Raw genomic sequence first — 19,408 nt, 5'->3', positions numbered from 1 at the left:
CCACAGAAGCGAGGATAAGATGGGATTTGGGGGCCACAGCAGCGAGGATACGATAGGATGGGGGGCCACAGCAGCGGGGATACGATGGGATGGGGGGGCCACAGCAGCGGGGATACAATGAGATGGTGGGGCCACAGCAGCGGGGATACGATGGGTTGAGGGGCCACAGCAGCGAGGATACGATGGGATGGGGGGCCACAGCATCGAGGATACGATGGGATGGGTGGGCCACAGCAGCAAGGATACGATGGGATGGGGGTCCACAGCAGCGAGGATACGATAGGATGGGGGGCCACAGCAGCGAGGATAATATGGGATTTGGGGGCCACAGCAGCGGGGATACGATGGGATGGGGGGCCACAGCAGCGGGGATACGATGGGATGGGGGGCCACAGCAGCGGGGATACGATGGGATGGGGGGCCACAGCAGCGGGGATACGATGGGTTGAGGGGCCACAGCAGCGAGGATACGATGGGATGGGGGGGCCACAGAAGTGGGGATAAGATGGGATTTGGGGGCCACAGCAGCGAGGATACGATGGGATGGAGGGGCCACAGAAGCGAGGATAAGATGGGATTTGGGGGCCACAGCAGCGAGGATACGATGGGATGGGGGGCCACAGCAGCGGGGATACGATGGGATGGGGGGGCCACAGCAGCGGGGATACAATGGGATGCTGGGGCCACAGCAGCGGGGATACGATGGGTTGAGGGACCACAGCAGCGAGGATACGATGGGATGGGGGGCCACAGCAGCGAGGATACGATGGGATGGGTGGGCCACAGCAGCAAGGATACGATGGGATGGGGGTCCACAGCAGCGAGGATACGATAGGATGGGGGGCCACAGCAGCGAGGATAATATGGGATTTGGGGGCCACAGCAGCGGAGATACGATGGGATGGGGGGCCACAGCAGCGGGGATACGATGGGATGGGGGGCCACAGCAGCGGGGATACGATGGGATGGGGGGCCACAGCAGCGGGGATACGATGGGTTGAGGGGCCACAGCAGCGAGGATACGATGGGATGGGGGGGCCACAGAAGTGGGGATAAGATGGGATTTGGGGGCCACAGCAGCGAGGATACGATGGGATGGAGGGGCCACAGAAGCAAGGATAAGATGGGATTTGGGGGCCACAGCAGCGAGGATACGATGGGATGGGGGGCCACAGCAGCGGGGATACGATGGAATGGGGGGGCCACAGCAGCGGGGATACAATGGGATGCTGGGGCCACAGCAGCGGGGATACGATGGGTTGAGGGACCACAGCAGCGAGGATACGATGGGATGGGGGGCCACAGCAGCGAGGATACGATGGGATGGGTGGGCCACAGCAGCGAGGATACGATGGGATGGGGGTCCACAGCAGCGAGGATACGATGGGATGGGGGGCCACAGCAGCGAGGATACGATGGGATGGGGGGCCACAGCAGCGAGGATAAGATGGGATTTGGGGGCCACAGCAGCGAGGATACGATGGGATGGGGGGCCACAGCAGCGAGGATACGATGGGATGGGGGGCCACAGCAGCGAGGATACGATGGGATGGGGGGCCACAGCAGCGAGGATACGATGGGATGGGGGGCCACAGCAGCGAGGATAAGATGGGATTTGGGGGCCACAGCAGCGGGAATCGATGGGATGGGGGGCCATACAGCTGTGATGTAATTTAGTCATTTGTAGGTATCCACTAAAGCCAGCTAAATTAGAGTGGGGGGACATGTTGTTGAAGCCAGGTTACATACTGCAGGTCTAGTACAAAGCCCAGGGTAATGGCTTTCTAGATGTGGTGAACTTTACGGCTCTCATCATCAGCTCAGGTTCATTGGGTGCCCCTGGAAGACGAGGGGAAAGATGGAGGTGTGACGAAGGTGAGATAAAACAGTCAAAGTGACCAGAAGAAAAGAGGATGGAGACGGTTCATTTACTGCACGCAAGCCATAACAGAAACCAAGAGAGGAAGGATGATTAGGAGATCCAGGTGAGAGAAGAGACTGTTGGAAGTCAAGAAAAACCTTTAGCTTCTGTGTTACGATGCATGTCAAACAACCAATATGACAATGAAGTCAACTTTGGGGGGTGAAGATGATACACATATATCTGTAGAAATCTAACCTATGAGGATGAAAGCCTGGGGAACAATTTGTAAAATGTGTGTATTTTTATTTTTATGTTTTTATGATAACTATATTTATTTTCGTTATGTATGTATGTATTGAATAATTGTATGTACATGTTCATTTAATACTTAATTCTTACTCATTTAATTTGACCTCATTTGAAAAGTAAATATGAAACATTAAAAATGGTCATTAAGATATGCTACTGTATGTGTACATTTTGAAAACAAATTGTGTTATGATTGAAAAAAAATAATATGAATGACGAAGATGATAACACAAATTGAAAATAACACCTGCAAAATAAACAGTGATGAAGATGATGGTGATAAAAATACCAAATAAAGTGGACTCGTTGTACAACACATCCCAATGTGTGTGTTCTCACTTTGTGTACCTGGGGTTGGCACGTGTGTAGACAACAGGAGAGTGTGTAAGGGGAGGAGAGGCAGTGGTTTGTGTATTTGTGTATCAGCATGTATATACTGTATGTGTATATGACAGAAAAAGAGACAACACACACCGATAGATCACACCATTGACACTTGCCGGGAAAGACCATTATGCATAAAAATCATGATAAAATAAGTTATAATAGTTTATCTTTTACTTATGGAATAAGAAACAGGCCTTTACAATATACATACATGTATTACAAAAATCCAGATGTATAAATATGTTGTACTGCATATACTATAGAGTGCAGAGTTCAAACTGCAAACTGCGGCGAATGGAATTCTTCAATCATCTAATGATCTAACTACAGGGAGAGATAGAGATAAAAATGCTTCTGTGGTTGTCACACTGCTGCATGGTTTCTATTGGTCACTCAAATGTTCTGATCACATATGACTGGCTACACTGTAAATGGACTGTTGCTCTCATGACAACAGTATGGGCATCATGATGACACCCAGCATTGTGCTCACAGTATACATGGCTCAATTCTCCTCTCTATCTTACTATTAAAGCACTCAGTGATAATGTTCTCTGTGAGACTTCACAAAGAAGGACTGGGGATGGTCAGTGCTCAGTATGGAGTGTTGAGCAGTATCAGGCTAAATCACTAGGTGCTGCCAGTCCCTTCCTCTCCCATTCAGAGCAGAGGCCAGACGCCAGAGGCTGGAATCATGTAACAACAACAAACCTATCATTCCACATACCTTTCTCTATAAATATACATACTTTCATACATAAAAGCATACTGATCACATATTGTACACATATATAAAGAAATATATTAATTTAAAACTCATGGTTACATACAGAATTACTCAGCAATAACATGTATGACATGAAGACAATTATGAAACAAACAGTACTTTTCTAAAATCACTATTTTGATATGATAGTTTTCCCTAAGTTGTATTGTTGAGGTTTTATTGTTTTTGTGTAGTCACTCTCACTGAGCCCGTGATGGGTGGAGGGGTTGTCTCGCCTACACTCTTTAAAGAAAGTGCTATCTAGAACCTAAGGGTTCTTTGGCTGTCCCCATAGGAGAACCCTTTGAATAACCCATTTTGGTTCCAGGTAGAACCCTTTCCACAGAGGGTTCTACATAGAACCTCAAAAAGGATTCTACCTAGAACTAAAAAGTGTTCTCCTATGGGGACAGCCGAAGAACCCGTTTGGAACCCTTTTTTTGTAAGAGTGCAGCTATCATAAGAAGAATGTACTAATGTAAGTCGCTCTGGATAAGAGGCACCCTGGCCTATAAAGTAACACCTACTGTCTCACTGACATTACATCCAATGTTCCAAGCATTATCTGTGTTAACATTTCTTCCACATTATCCTCTCCACCTTTCCTCCATCTCCTGCCCTCACTCCCTTCCTCTGTTTTTCCTGGTTACTCTGGACAGTAGGACACACACGCAGGACGAGTTGATGCGGACCCACCTCCAGCCCTGCAGACCGTTGTTGTCAACAGTGAGGGCTCGGACATATGTGTCCTTGGCCTTACACTGACTCACCCACTGCTTGATGTCCACGCCCCGGCAGCTGGCCCCGGACACACCTACGGCCCGTATCACTGTGCCCGCTGACGAGGCCCCTGCCCCCTCTGCCTCCCGCTGCGGCCCACCGCCCCTCTGCTGCCCCTCCTGGAGGCAGCGAGTCTCATAGAAGTACTGCTTAAGCGCCCCCTTGACTGTCTTGATCTCTGGCACGATGTTGACTGTTTTACCCCTATCGTCGATGACCGTCGTCTTGTCCGTTACCCACACACTCTCCGACTCGCACACCGGCATCTCACCCCGCCTGGTGTGGGACAAGTGCGAGCGCTTGTGCCTGGGGGCGGGGAGAGGGGGCTCCCTGGCCCCCCTGAGAGTGTCCACCCAGCTCAGCGGCACACTCCTGTCCATCTCTCTGTCCCCATGACCCTCCATGTGTCCGTCTGCGTCCGACACTTCCTCCTCCTCCTCCTCCTTGTCTTCTCCTTCTATGGGCAACATGCCTGACTCCAGCATGAGGAGGAGGGGCGGGTGCTCTGGAGGAGAGGAAGAGAAAAGGACCCGCGGGTGTGCATCTAAAAACAGCAGCTCTTGCTTCTCCTTTACACCTCCCAGCCCCTGACCCAGTCCTAACCCTAGTCCTACTTCCATTCCTTCCTCTGACAGATCCGGACCTTTCTCAGCCACTGCCCCAGGCCCACCCTCCCTCCTCTCCTCTCCCCTGTTATCACTGCTCTCTGTCCTAGCCTCTGCTCTCTGCGGGGTCATCTGACTGGAGGGATCTGGCCCAGTTTTACTGTGGTGTCCAGCATTAGTGGAAGGTTTGTAAGTTTTCACCACATACATGTTGGGAGGTCTGAGATCCTGTTCATCGGTCCTGGGGTCTAGAGAATTATGATGGTTTTCCTTCTGAGCCATGTCTCTAAAGCTGATGTCATCACCAGCTCTGCTGCTGTCTGGTTTATAGTCCCCTAGTACATAGTTCTCCTGGGAGGGGTAGTCCTGATGACTGCTGCCATTGGTGCTCCTGAGTTTTCCTCCATCAGTGTTAGAATATGTATTTAAACCAACGCTGTTCGTGTTTTCTGTAGGAAAATTGCTTTTTGACAGATAACTTTGTTGTTTTCGCTTCCCTTTCAAAGTTTTCACCTCCTCTTTAAATATGGAGGGGTTATTGTAGTCTTTCTTGACACCCGTCACGCTGAGGCGTTTTGTACTGTCTGCTCTCCCAGAATCAGCAGTCACATTGTAGTCCTTGAGTGAGGCATTACTGTGGGAGTTGTAGTCCACAGAGGCCTGAGGAGCTGGACGTGTGGAGTAAGATCCGGGGGAGCGACTGGAAGAGTCATCGATGTCCTCTGTGTGGTTGTCCAGGCTACTGCCGGGCTCCATCATCGCAGCAACAGTACTGGTCACAGGGCTGTGAGGGAAGGGCAGGGCCGAGGCGATCACCATGGCAACCAGGGGAAGCCAGTGCATCACTCCCAACACGTATCAACTGAGGATGGAGAGACGGGTATGGGGAGAGAGAGAAAGAGGAGAGAAGAGAAATGGGGTTAAAACAGTGTTCAATACAGTAAATGTGGAACTTTCATGAAAAGGTAAAACGAGACTTTTTACTGGTTCTAACCTGTAGCTTAACTGTTAACTCTAGAAGTGTAGAGGTAGCTTTATAATCTTAGCAGAACTCATGGAAAACAGGGAAAACTGCAGAAAGATCAGTTTATCCATGTGAGGAGACTGTGGAACAATGGACATGCAGCAGAACAGATCCCCTGCCTGCCCGGTTGGCTGCCTGGTTGGCTGCCTGGTTGGCTGCCCGGTTGGCTGCCCGGTTGTTGGCCTTCAAATGGAGCCTCTATAATCCTGCTATGTGTTTCAACTGTGGGTCATTAATCTCACAAAGGAAATGAATTACAACTCAAGCAGTCATAATGAGGCCTTAGGGTTTCAAAAGGCTTTTTTCAACTTTTAAGGGTGTAAAACATCAAATGTTTGTAGTTGCAGTTGGTCCTCTGTGCCCAATCTATGGTTGTGTGCGAAGTAGTCCCTTTGGTCAATTCTATAAACAGATTTGGTTTGGTGCATATCAGTTTGCAAAAACATACATGTGCATACGAGTAAACACGCAAGCTTTGATCCAATAAATGTTTTGCCTTGTGGCAGAAAATAAGGCATTTCACAGTAATAACTGAACTAATCACTTAATTGTTGTTGTGACAGATGCTGAACTTAGACAATTTTAAAAGTGAAACCAGAAATACTTGAAGAACAGTTTTTCTTCTCAAAGGCTCCAGAAAATCCTGGCCCTTGGCCAATTCTCTGAAAGTTTACATCACAACCTCCTTTGAACACAATGATGAATGATGAGTGATACCAGATAAACCTTTAAACGCTTCCCTAGTACTTCCAGAGAAGCTAAACACCTTCTTCGCACGCTTTGAGGATAACACTGTGCCACCGACGTGGCCCGCTACCAAGGACTGTGGGCTCTCCTTCTTCAACTTGAGTAAGACTTTTAAGCGTGTTAACCCTTGCAAGGCTGCCGGCCCAGACCGCATCCCAAGCCGCGTCCTCAGAGCATGTGCAGACCAGCTGGCTGGAGTGTTTACGGACATATTCAAACTCTCCCTATCCCAGTCTGCTGTCCCCACTTCTTTCAAGATGTCCACCATTGTTCCTGTACCCAAGAAAGCAAAGGTAACTAAACTAAATGACTATCGCCCCGTAGCACTCACTTCTGTCATCATGAAGTGCTTTGAGAGACTAGTCAAGGATCATATCACCTCTACCTTACCTGACACCCTAGACCCACTTAAATTTGCTTACCGCCCCAATAGATCCACAGATGATGCAATCGCCATCGCACAGCCCTATCCCATCTGGACAAGAGGAATACCTACGTAAGAATGCTTTTCATTGACTATAGCTCAGTATCCAACATCATAGTACCCTCCAAGCTCATCATTAAGCTTGGGGCCCCCAGGTTTGAAGGTAGGAAACAACACCTCCACTTAGCTGATCCTCAACACAGGGGCCCCACAAGAGTGTGTGCTCAGCCCCCTCCTATACTCCATGTTCACACATGACTGCGTGGCCACGCACTTCTCCAACTCAATCATCAAGTTTGCAGACGACACAACAGTAGTAGGACTGATTAGACGGCCTAAAGGGATGATGAGACAGCCTAAAGGGAGGAGGTGAGCGCCCTGGGAGGGTGGTACCAGGAAAATAACCTCTCATGTAATGTCAACAAAACAAAGCTGATTGTGGACTTTAGGAAACAGCAGCGGGAGCACCCCCCTATCCACATTGACGGCGACCGCAGTGGAGAAGGTGGAAAGCTTCAAGTTCCTCGGCGTACACGTCACTGACAACCTGAAATGGTCCACCCACACAGACATTGTAGTGAAGAAGGCACAACAGCACCTCTTCAACCTCAGGAGGCTGAACAAATTTGACTTGATACCTAAAACCCTCAAAAACCTTTACAGATGCATCCTGTCGGACTGTATCATCATCTGGTACGGCAACTGCACCGCACGCAACCGCAGGGCTCTTCAGAGGGTGGTGCGGTCTGCCCAACGCATCACCAGGGGCAAACTACCTGCCCTACAGCACCAGATGTCACAGGAAGGCCAAAAATGATAATCAAAGACAACAACCACCCAAGCCACTGCCTGTTCACCCCGCTATCATGCAGAAGGCGAGGTCAGTACAGGTGCATTAAAGCTGGGACCGGGAGACTGAAAAACAGCTTCTATCTCAAGGCCATCAGCAAATACTGCAGCCATCAGTAGCACCTTAGAGGCTGCTGCCTTATATACAGTGCCTTGCGAAAGTATTCGGCCCCCTTGAACTTTGCGACCTTTTGCCACATTTCAGGCTTCAAACATAAAGATATAAAACTGTATTTTTTTGTGAAGAATCAACAACAAGTGGGACACAATCATGAAGTGGAACGACATTTATTGGATATTTCAAACTTTTTTAACAAATCAAAAACTGAAAAATTGGGCGTGCAAAATTATTCAGCCCCCTTAAGTTAATACTTTGTAGCGCCACCTTTTGCTGCGATTACAGCTGTAAGTCGCTTGGGGTATGTCTCTATCAGTTTTGCACATCGAGAGACTGACATTTTTTCCCATTCCTCCTTGCAAAACAGCTCGAGCTCAGTGAGGTTGGATGGAGAGCATTTGTGAACAGCAGTTTTCAGTTCTTTCCACAGATTCTCAATTGGATTCAGGTCTGGACTTTGACTTGGCCATTCTAACACCTGGATATGTTTATTTTTGAACCATTCCATTGTAGATTTTGCTTTATGTTTTGGATCATTGTCTTGTTGGAAGACAAATCTCCGTCCCAGTCTCAGGTCTTTTGCAGACTCCATCAGGTTTTCTTCCAGAATGGTCCTGTATTTGGCTCCATCCATCTTCCCATCAATTTTAACCATCTTCCCTGTCCCTGCTGAAGAAAAGCAGGCCCAAACCATGATGCTGCCACCACCATGTTTGACAGTGGGGATGGTGTGTTCAGAGTGATGAGCTGTGTTGCTTTTACGCCAAACATAACGTTTTGCATTGTTGCCAAAAAGTTCAATTTTGGTTTCATCTGACCAGAGCACCTTCTTCCACATGTTTGGTGTGTCTCCCAGGTGGCTTGTGGCAAACTTTAAATGACACTTTTTATGGATATCTTTAAGAAATGGCTTTCTTCTTGCCACTCTTCCATAAAGGCCAGATTTGTGCAATATACGACTGACTGATTGTTGTCCTATGGACAGAGTCTCCCACCTCAGCTGTAGATCTCTGCAGTTCATCCAGAGTGATCATGGGCCTCTTGGCTGCATCTCTGATCAGTCTTCTCCTTGTATGAGCTGAAAGTTTAGAGGGACGGCCAGGTCTTGGTAGATTTGCAGTGGTCTGATACTCTTTCCATTTCAATATTATCGCTTGCACAGTGCTCCTTGGGATGTTTAAAGCTTGGGAAATATTTTTGTATCCAAATCCGACTTTAAACTTCTTCACAACAGTATCTCGGACCTGCCTGGTGTGTTCCTTGTTCTTCATGATGCTCTCTGCGCTTTTAACGGACCTCTGAGACTATCACAGTGCAGGTGCATTTATACGGAGACTTGATTACACACAGGTGGATTGCATTTATCATCATTAGTCATTTAGGTCAACATTGGATCATTCAGAGATCCTCACTGAACTTCTGGAGAGAGTTTGCTGCACGGAAAGTAAAGGGGCTGAATAATTTTGCACGCCCAATTTTTCAGTTTTTGATTTGTTAAAAAAGTTTGAAATATCCAATAAATGTCATTCCACTTCATGATTGTGTCCCACTTGTTGTTGATTCTTCACAAAAAAATATGGTTTTATATCTTTATGTTTGAAGCCTGAAATGTGGCAAAAGGTCGCAAAGTTCAAGGGGGCCGAATACATTCGCAAGGCACTGTACATATACTTGAAATTCCTGGCCACTTTAATAAGGGAACACTGGTCACTGTAATAATGTTTACATATTGCATTACTCATCTCATATGTATATACTGTATTCTATTCTACTCTGCTGTATCTTAGTCGATGCCGCTCTGACATTGCTTGTCCAAATATTTATATATTCTTAATTCCATTCCTTTACTTTGGATTTGTGTGTATTGTTTGTATTGTTGTGAAATTGTTAGATATTACTTGTTAGATATTATTGCACTGTTGGAGCTAGATACACAAGCATTTCGCTACACCCGCAATAACATCTGCTAAACACATGTATCTGACCAATAAAATTTGATTTTAACCAATCCTCTGTCCTCTCACTCACACCTGCCACCAGAGGGCAAAGCAGACCATCATATTCAACTTGATACGCTTTCAAGATAATATGGTACTACAATAATAGTCTATTGACTGAGCTTCAATGTCATATTAGTATGTCAACTTTCATGTAGTTTCATGTAAAAGTGTAACATTAAGGATTTTTTGAAAGGACATTCTCATGACCTCAATGACATCCCCAGCCAATTCTATATGAACCCTAAAAATCATTTAGCTAGTGTAAAGTTACTGTATCATAATTATTACATACATCTACACATGTAGGATCTTAATTTGAGCCAGTTTGCTACAGCAGGAAAATAATCCTGCAGCAACAGGAAATGTAAATTATTATGTTGATTATAATTATCCTGCAGCAACAGGACATTTTAATTATTATGTTGATTATAATTATCCTGCAGCAACAGGACATTTTAATTATTATGTTGATTATAATTATCCTGCAGCAACAGGACATTTTAATTATTATGTTGATTATAATTATCCTGCAGCAACAGGACATTTTAATTATTATGTGGATTATAATTAATGGACTTTTTTGTAGGGATTGATGATTTTCCCTTTACGAAAAATCAGTCTGTAATTTCAAAGTGGAAATTACAAACTTCAGCAGCCCTTTTAAACCTCAAATACACAACATGTTTTAAAATGTCCAGCAGGGCGATCAAATTAAGATCCTACATCTGTATTAATAGGGATGGCTCATAGAGATAGTTAGAGGACTCAACATTGTATCTGTCCCATTATGGAGTCTGTAAGAGCATGGACAGCACCATTGAGGCCATCTCCATTTTGAAATAGTTAATTTTCTTCTTACCCCCCCCCCCCCCCCCCCCCCCCCCCCCCCCCCCCCCCCCCTCTCCTGATAACCTGGATGGAATTATGTGATCCTTCCTTAACCCATAGGAAGTCCCACCCAGCTGACTACTTCAAAATGGTAAAAGTCCTCAATGGCGCTGCCCATGCTCAAACTGGATTTTGGGCACTAGATTTGGGCACTATCTCTATGGTTGGCTGCACTTCCAGGATTACAAACTAGCTAGCTAGTTACCTGGGAGGTTTCTTGGAAGATCTGATGAGAATCTGAGGAAACTTGTTATAACTTGTCGCTCTGAACTTGTCACTCTGAACTTGGCGCCAACAATTTAGCAGCGGCTATGCGCCACTGTTAAAGGAATATAAGGGAAACACTGATCAGTACAGCAACCACACATGCCTTCCTCTGGTTCGCGTTTTGTCTGAAGAGGCCTGCTACATATGTGGCATATCATGATGGTGTCACACATCATGTAGGACTAGTCAACCATGATTATGAGGATTCCTCTGGGAGAGCATATGGACTCCACCCAGAAAAAGATGAACCCACTTCCAAGACTGAGTCATGTGTCACTTCTATTTATCTGTTGTTGTGTGAAAAATGGGAGGAGGATATTTAGAAAGAGTTTAAAAAGGTAGAATGCTCAGAATGTCTGTGATGTGGGTTTACTGCTATCTTCAGGTGTCCCCAGACCAGACAACAGACTGAGAAAGGGGAAGGGGGAGACTGAGAAGGGGGGAGGGGACATATAGGGAGGGGGGGGTAGGAGGTTGAGAGAGTTAGACAGAGAGGGAGAAAGAAAGATACAGTGAGAGAAAGAGAAATGACAGGAGATTCACTACACCTGACCACACCTGGGACACAATGCAGTAGTGATTAGTAAAAGAACCAGGGACATTAGATGACACATCAGTCATGTATTTATGCTTGCATATGCTGTGGGCCTCGTTCCCTGGTGATACACAAATCACATCAAAGGACTCGTTTCCTGTTTTCTCTTATTGGCACAGGGCCATCCGTAAGTTTGTAAACACAGGTGTGCTGTGTGCTGTATGCAGATAAAGTGTCCTGAAGTGCCATTCTGGGTTCTGGTTAGTTCCAGCCCAGACAGATGGTGAGCTGCAGAAGAGCACTGTCAATTATAGATGAACATGCACTGTGCCATGTGGCAACAGACAACAGACATGTGGCAACAGACAACACAGACAGAGAGACAGAGACAGAGACAGAGACAGAGACAGAGACAGAGAGAGGTGAACAACAGTCAATTATTCAATCAGTGGCATTATGATCCCCATATATTTTTATAAATGGGCATCATGTATATAAAAACAACCTTAAGGCTGTGTGTGTGTTTAGTGGAAGAGCTGGTTGTAAGGTTTTCTGAGAACACACACCAGACAGGCAGGCAGACACACGCGCTGGAGACCATATCAGTGTACTCTGTGGCACAGGAGCTTTTCATCATCATGCTCCATTTGCTACAATGACACGCGCCATTTACACTCCCTGCATGGCCAGACAAGGACCTCCTCACTCCTCAGCTGTCTGGATAAGACCCAAACACTGTCTGACCAGCAAATCTCACAAATGAATAGACAACCCAAACCCCGAAACGAACACACTCGGTCTATAGAAAAAACATCCCAAAACCACAGATTCAAAACTATAAGAAAACACAAGACTTTCCCAACTAATTTACAAAACCTCCAAACATTATCCAAACAAACAATCCAAACTCCAAACCCTGTCAAAACAAACCTTCTAACCCCAAACCAAAACACTCCCCCAAGTTCCTACAGAAAACCAAACTGCCCAACAGTTCAAAAACACACCATTTTTAAATGATCTTCAAATAAACAGACACAAAGTAACACTGCTACAACAAAGTCACACGTACAACTTACAGCTAGGCCTAAATCTCACAAATAAACCTGGTGATTAGGGATAGGTGCCTTATGGTTGTTGGTTTGACATCTTTTAGATGGTTACCTGAGAAGTATATTGTGGGTATGAAATGACAGAGAAGGAGGAGTGAGAGAGAGGATGGAGAGGAATGAGACTGGGAAGCCAGAATTAGTCTGGGAGGCTCTGTTAGGAAACAGTGAGAAGAGAATTCCATTATGCTGGCTCCACACCTGGCAGTGGCTGCTGTGCAATTATCCTGTTAACAACTAATCCGCTTCATGTGTGGGTAATGGGCCGGATGTCCATTTGTCCGTCTGAGATGATTAATTATGTCAAGGCCCAGACCAGCCGGGATAATCATATCTCTTTGGAGTCAACACGTAACCTTATGGACATGTGTGTGTGTACTGAAATCATCCGTCCATAGATCAGATTAGTCAGTGCAATGTGTGGACTTCTTCATAGCCTAACTGTGACAGAGGTCAACTTCACGCCTGTGACACATGCTGTGCCTAGAGCAGAGGAAACACTACAGCAGGTTGTTTGTCTTTGTTTTTCTCTGTCTCTGTATGGCCTGAGACGGAGTAAAAGCCTTGTGCTCATGAGTTTTGAACACGTAACAGTAGTTAGCGGTCCTTCTGTGCAAACAGCCCATTAATTAGGATTCTATGATTGTGTCATTCCACGCTTTAGTCTAACTGAGTATCTACCCTGGGCTCTCTCTGGCCTTGGCTCTGTGTACAGCTTTTTCAGTTCACATTTACACACACACACACACACACACACACACACACACACACACACACACACACACACACACACACACACACACACATAATCTTAATTCCAGCCAGTTTGCTATAGCAGGAAAATAATCTACCCTGGGCTCTCTCTGGCCTTGGCTCTGTGTAAAGCTTTTTCAGTTCACATTTACACACACACACACACACACACACACACACACACACACACACACACACACACACACACACACACACACACACACACACACACACACACACACACACACACACACACACACACACACACACACACAGAATCTTAATTTGAGCCAGTTTGCTATAGCAGGAAAATAATCCTGTAGAAACACAAAATGTGAATTATTAGGTGGATTATAAATAATGGACATTTTTTTGTAGGGGTTGATACATTTTTTGTTAGGACACACACACCCCACACACAAAAAAAGCACACACACACAACATAAACATGAATATGCAAGGACCTGTCCAATCTAATCAGGCACTGATCCAAAGGATAAATGACAGTCAATCTGTCCATAGGAAGAAAGGAGAGCAGCAGTGCAGTGTGAATTAAGCTGTCTACCAGAAGGGAGCCTCCATGAAGGAAACATTCCATATGGTACCATGTTCTTACCTAATCGGCGTTGAAAAACCCACAACGTTTTCCTTAAGCATTTAACCAACTGAAGGTGGTGCACATTGTATTATTTACATGCAAAAGGGCCACGTTGGCACGGCAAATTCTGCTGTTCTTTGGTTATTTTTATTTAAATGAATGATATAACCATTGATTCTTGTATATAATGTATTATTACTCATGAGTTTAATATAACTGTCTTCTTACTGCCTCACAACAGAAAATATAGGGTTGTAGGCCTTATTTACTTCAGTAAACAAACAATGTATTGCTGCAAAATGTTTTAAACTATCATGCATGCAATAGATTGTCAGTACTTGCATTCAAAGCCCCACTATGAATACGAGAGTGGTTACATTTCCTAAACCCCATCTCTCAGCTTCCTACCAAACCAAGTATGGGTCTGATGTTTGGCTGAAACACATACTCAGATTGTGGCTTTAATGCACTCTGCTACTGGTATAGTGACATAGTCATAGTAGTCTAATATTTCGGGGACATCATGCACTTAATGCCATTGATTACTTTTAACACGAGGTAAGCAACAACCTAAATCTCAAAAATTGCCACAAAGTAGACTATAGGCAAGATTTCAGTAGATTATGGATCAATTGGCCTGATGACCTGTCAATTTCTGTGATCTCTAGCATACACCTGCAGATTAGGATTAGGTTATATGTAGCCTATTATCATATCTGAATACTTGTGAAAGAAAAAAAAAACAGTGATGGAGATTTAAATTAGGCTATCCAATAATGCGCTGTGGCAAACCCAACAGTAGATGTATTAACCGAAAGTGTCCATAGCTCGTGTTAGTACATATGCAAACAAATTAACATATACATGAACTGCAGTTTGTAAAATGGACACGACAAGTAAATGTGTACCGTTTAGGTGAGATCCGGACCACGCGTCCTTCCAGTTGACACCACATTGGTTATAGACTAATGGTCCGAGAGAGTTGGCGAAGTGGTAAAACTCAATATTGGTTTAAATGGAAAAGTTACGTTTTCATATTCAATTCAAATGTACTTCCCACGTCACAAAAAAAATGTTTATTATATCAGTTAGCCATGTCCGTTTGAATTAAACAACAATCATTTAAAAAAACGACGGGAAGAAAAAATAAATATGCAAAAACAGCTCCGTCCTAACCGCGCTTTAAAACTAGATAGACAACGCGATGTTTGATAAAAGAAAAAAGAAAGATCTATGCATGATTCGGTCAAGATCTCATCCTACATTGTTCTTCATATTCCATGAAAAGAGGAACTGTAATTTATTTAAATTGAAGTCGACATACACAGTAAACTAATCGATGTCTCTATAACGACTGGCAGCGAAGCGCTGCGGTCCGTTTAGGCTACGTTGGGATCAACAAAGTTTGTCAAATTCTTCCCAGTTCTCAAAAACTCCGCCTGTAGCCTAAACGCGAATAGCTTCTGGTTGCTTTTGGAGCGGAGGAGAGGGAGGACAAGACGGGGCGAGCGAGTTTTTTGAAAGGGGTAAAGGACAGAGGGGGAAAGAAAGCACAGAAGAAACAACAGGACGAGGAACATCTGTGAGAGGGATATCGAATGCCAAGTTTTCTCAATACAAAATGTATAGCCCCAAACAGCCTAACTGCTGGTTATTAGGGATAAAGAAAAACAGTATTATAGATTTAATATAATAATTTAAGCAATGATTTACCTTTACCTCAGCCTTCCTTTCCCTGGGAAATCATGAGGCTAAACTGGGTTCAGGTTCATAACTCGCCTACTGTCTAGGCCTACTGTCTAATACATATAACACATCACAACACAGTGCTGTATGAGTTATGGAGTTATGACAGACAGTTCATCTAGATGGGTCTTCGCGCCAGCTGAGTATGTAGCCTATGTTCTTTTAACCTTGGAGAACAGCTCGTCCACTGAGTCAGTCCACCTTGAAGTTTGTTGTTGAAAAGGAAACCATAAATTGGTAGATGAGCAGAGGAAGGCTTTACCTTTTCCCTGTGTCTGCGTCTCTCAGACACTCTCTTTCTTTACCAAGGTAGTGGTTTCCATCTCACTAAAACCTTTTTTTTCCAATGAATGTTTAAAAAGATGAAAGGATAAGGAAAAGAATGGAGACAAAAGAGAGGAGGCTTGTGTTACAACCCTGCCCCTGTGAGACTGCTCATGAAAGACTTTTGGGATGGGAGAGATGGGGACAGAAAAGGAGACAGAGAAAGAGGGGGAGAATGAAAAGAACTTTTCAAACTCCAACTGCTAAACGGGTCAGTTGTGTATAGTGGAACTAGCTAAAATGTAGAACTCACTCAAAGATGGGGGTACTTACCACTGTCAATACAGTCAGACCTAAAGGGATGTTGATAGATAGCACTCTGTGACTGACTGCTACTGTTTTCCCCCAACACACACATGCGCACAGCCGCACACACTCCATCAAATACACTCAATCTCTCTCACACATACAGGAGCAGCCCTGAAATAAGATTTGGATGTTATTACCTCTTCATATCCTCACCCTCTTTGCTGTTCTTCCCCGGTGTCTCCCTCATGGCATTCCTCCCTAAAAGTGGCAGTCCTTGGAACCCTCCCACCATTCTCTCTCTGCTTTTTTTGTCTGAACTTGTTCTGTGCACACTTAGATATTTCTGCCTGAGGTTACATCAGTGAGAGAGGGAGAGCGAGAGAGAGTTAGCAAGGTATTGACAGAGATAAAAGACAGTGAGAGGAAGGTCAACACACACAAATGTAGGGACAAAAGTTATTTCTCTCTCTCTCTCTCTCTCTCTCTCTCTCTCTCTCTCTCTCTCTCTCTCTCTCTCTCTCTCTCTCTCTCTCTCTCTCTCTCTCTCTCTCTCTCTCTCTCTCTCTCTCTCTCTCTCTCTCTCTCTCTCTCTCTCTCTCTCTCTCTCTCTCTCTCTCTCTCTCTCTCTCTCAGAACCACATCAGTACACCCTTTCACCTGGAGCATTGTTCTGTCACATGAAACACATATCACATTATCCAAACATTCTCTGCTAATAGATGTAGAGACCATGCTGCATAAATACATGGCACATTTTAAAATGCACACACAGACACATGAAATGTCATAAATAAATAAATGACTCTCGTGATCCATTGGTGTTTCATTCATCTCGTGTACATGTAGCTAATTGGCATCAATAACTAACAAACAAACATAACAATACAATGATGTTATTGCAATTTGCACCAATCCAATAACCTCAAAAAACACAGAAACATTTTAAACTGGAAATGCACAAACATCATCTGATACACGTTCACACAACCCTAGACTGTGTCTATCTAATTCCAAATAAACCCTAATGTTTCATATTCAACCAATCAGTCTATCTTTCTCTTCCTCACACAAAATGTCATCAAACATGGATTTATTACTATAGCAATGAATATCCCGTCAATTTTACCTCAGCCAAATATCAGTGTAATTGTGGCAATTATTGCAAATAGCCGAGCTGTCAGGGTGGAGGTTATACAGTCTGATTGCCCCCACCAGAGACCAGGGGCATGAAGGCAGACGCGTCAGACTTAACTTCAATTATTGAACTCACCCTTTCCCCCAGGCTGTGTCAATCTTTCATTAACTCTCTTTCCTTCTCCCCCTACTCTCTCTAACCCGCCCACTATATTTTAACGTCTCTCTGCCTCTCTCTTTCCATGTCTCTCTCCCTTCATATCATGTCTCTCTCCCCTCTCACTTTGTCCACTTCATCTCCTCACATCTCACTATTCCCCCTTTCTCCTTCATTCACATTCTCTCCTCAACTCTCACTCTCTTACTACATCTAAACTCTCTCTTCATGAACCTCACCATCCCCCGTTCCTCCTCTTTTTCAGACTTGGGTACGAAGAGCGGCCACATGTGTTTCCAATTTCAGGCGTAATGCTCCACTCACCGCAATCTGACCCAATTAGCCTGCGACTCCTGGAAACGCCCCAGTCACCCTCACTGGCCACGGTACTACCCTGCCTCTGTGGCACGGAGGTAAAGGGTTGGCTCACTGAGGGGATGGGGGGATACTATCTCATGATGAACGTGTGACTGGCTCTGTCTGGGTGGAGGTAGGGAGGAGAGAGGGGGGAGCATCTCACCTCGCCCCCCAGCAGTAAGTGAGCTCTGCTACACAGACGTCTGACCATAATGCAGACATATCTGAGGAATAATCACTCAAGCCTGAAATTGAATTTCACAGGAAAGGGAGGGTCAGAGAGGCTGTGTGATGGGGTTCCAAAGCAGACCAGACATAGCCTACACACTAACACACTAGTGGTGGTCGGTGCCGTTTAACATTAGGGAGGACGATATCTTCTTTTTAATGAGCATGGCCTTATTTCTATTACAGAATATTGAATGTCTGTCTGTCATTCCTATTCCATTCACCCAGTTCCGGGGCGGCAGGGTAGCCTAGTGGTTAGAGCGTTGGACTATTAATTAACCGAGAAGGTTGCAAGTTCAAATCCCCGAGATGACAAGGTCTGTCGTTCTGCCCCTGAACAGGCAGTTAACCCACTGTTCCTAGGCTGTCATTGAAAATAAGAATTTGTTCTTAACTGACTTGCTTAGTTAAATAAAGGTAAAAAAAAGTTCAGTGTAACAGTGATAGGTTTAGGCTACTGCATGATAATGAAATTTGCCCTATACCCATGAGGTTGCTACATCCTAGCCTACAAATGAATGTTTATAACATACAGGTCAAGAGACAAATTGGAGTAATCAAGGTGACAGACAGTGACACATTCAATACCACCTTGCACACTTTAGCTGATCTAGGGTGTAGTCATTAGTCCAAACGGTTTTCAAAACATTACGTTTTGCAACTAAAACAAAAGTTTCTATTGGACAAATTCAGGTAGGTCCATCCCCGTTTTGTTGCGTTTGCTTCTGTTTAAGAAACGTTTTGCAACAGAATTGGCGGAATTAATACACCCCTGATCATACAGTTCACTTTCATAGCAACCATACAAACATCATCATCACATCTCGTGCTCTCCTCTTCTCACATTTTCCCTTCCCTTGTGGACAAAACCTCTCCAAGTCCATAATCACTGCACACTGCATACAAAGTTGTCACCATATTAGCTAATGTCATAGTCAACATAGCTACTATCAATCCAATCCATGTGTACAATCATGCAGTAGTGTACAGCAATCAGTTTAGCAATTACACCGGTGGCTTACCTTGAATTGAAAGTGTTGGATACCCTTAGCCAGCTAGCTACATTAATATAGTTTGGCTATGTATACAACGAAATACAACAACATTTATCTCCCTCTCTTTCTCCCTGCTCTTTCTCCTTTATTTTTGAATAAATTAATTTGTTCAAAACTGTTCAACTATTGTCTTTCTCT

At 44.7% G+C, this 19,408-nt stretch overlaps 1 protein-coding gene across 1 annotated transcript; it reads right to left on the bottom strand.

Moving 5' to 3' along the window:
- Positions 1–3,836: 3,836 nt before the first annotated feature.
- On the bottom strand, positions 3,837–15,158 carry LOC139422567 (uncharacterized). The gene is made up of 3 exons (XM_071173712.1): positions 14,929–15,158; positions 4,699–5,573; positions 3,837–4,665 (listed from the first exon to the last, which is right to left on the bottom strand). Exons 2-3 carry the CDS (start codon positions 5,552–5,554, stop codon positions 3,947–3,949), a joined length of 1,575 nt encoding a protein of 524 aa, XP_071029813.1. The 5' UTR covers positions 5,555–5,573; positions 14,929–15,158; the 3' UTR covers positions 3,837–3,946.
- Between the last annotated feature and the right edge of the window lie 4,250 nt (positions 15,159–19,408).

This window comes from Oncorhynchus clarkii, chromosome 12, assembly GCF_045791955.1.
Source record: "Oncorhynchus clarkii lewisi isolate Uvic-CL-2024 chromosome 12, UVic_Ocla_1.0, whole genome shotgun sequence".
NCBI lineage: Eukaryota > Metazoa > Chordata > Actinopteri > Salmoniformes > Salmonidae > Oncorhynchus > Oncorhynchus clarkii.
The sequence above is the reverse complement of the archived record's forward strand: the minus strand, read 5'-3'. Positions and strand labels throughout refer to the sequence as shown.

Excerpts from the sequence above, each read along its gene's own strand:
- LOC139422567 (XM_071173712.1), bottom strand. The coding sequence starts at position 5,554 with ATGCACTGGCTTCCCCTGGTTGCCATGGTGATCGCCTCGGCCCTGCCC. Across the intron at positions 4,666-4,698 it reads AGGACTAGGGTTAGGACTGG|AGCTGCTGTTTTTAGATGCA; the intron begins GTCAGGGGCTGG and ends AGGAGAAGCAAG.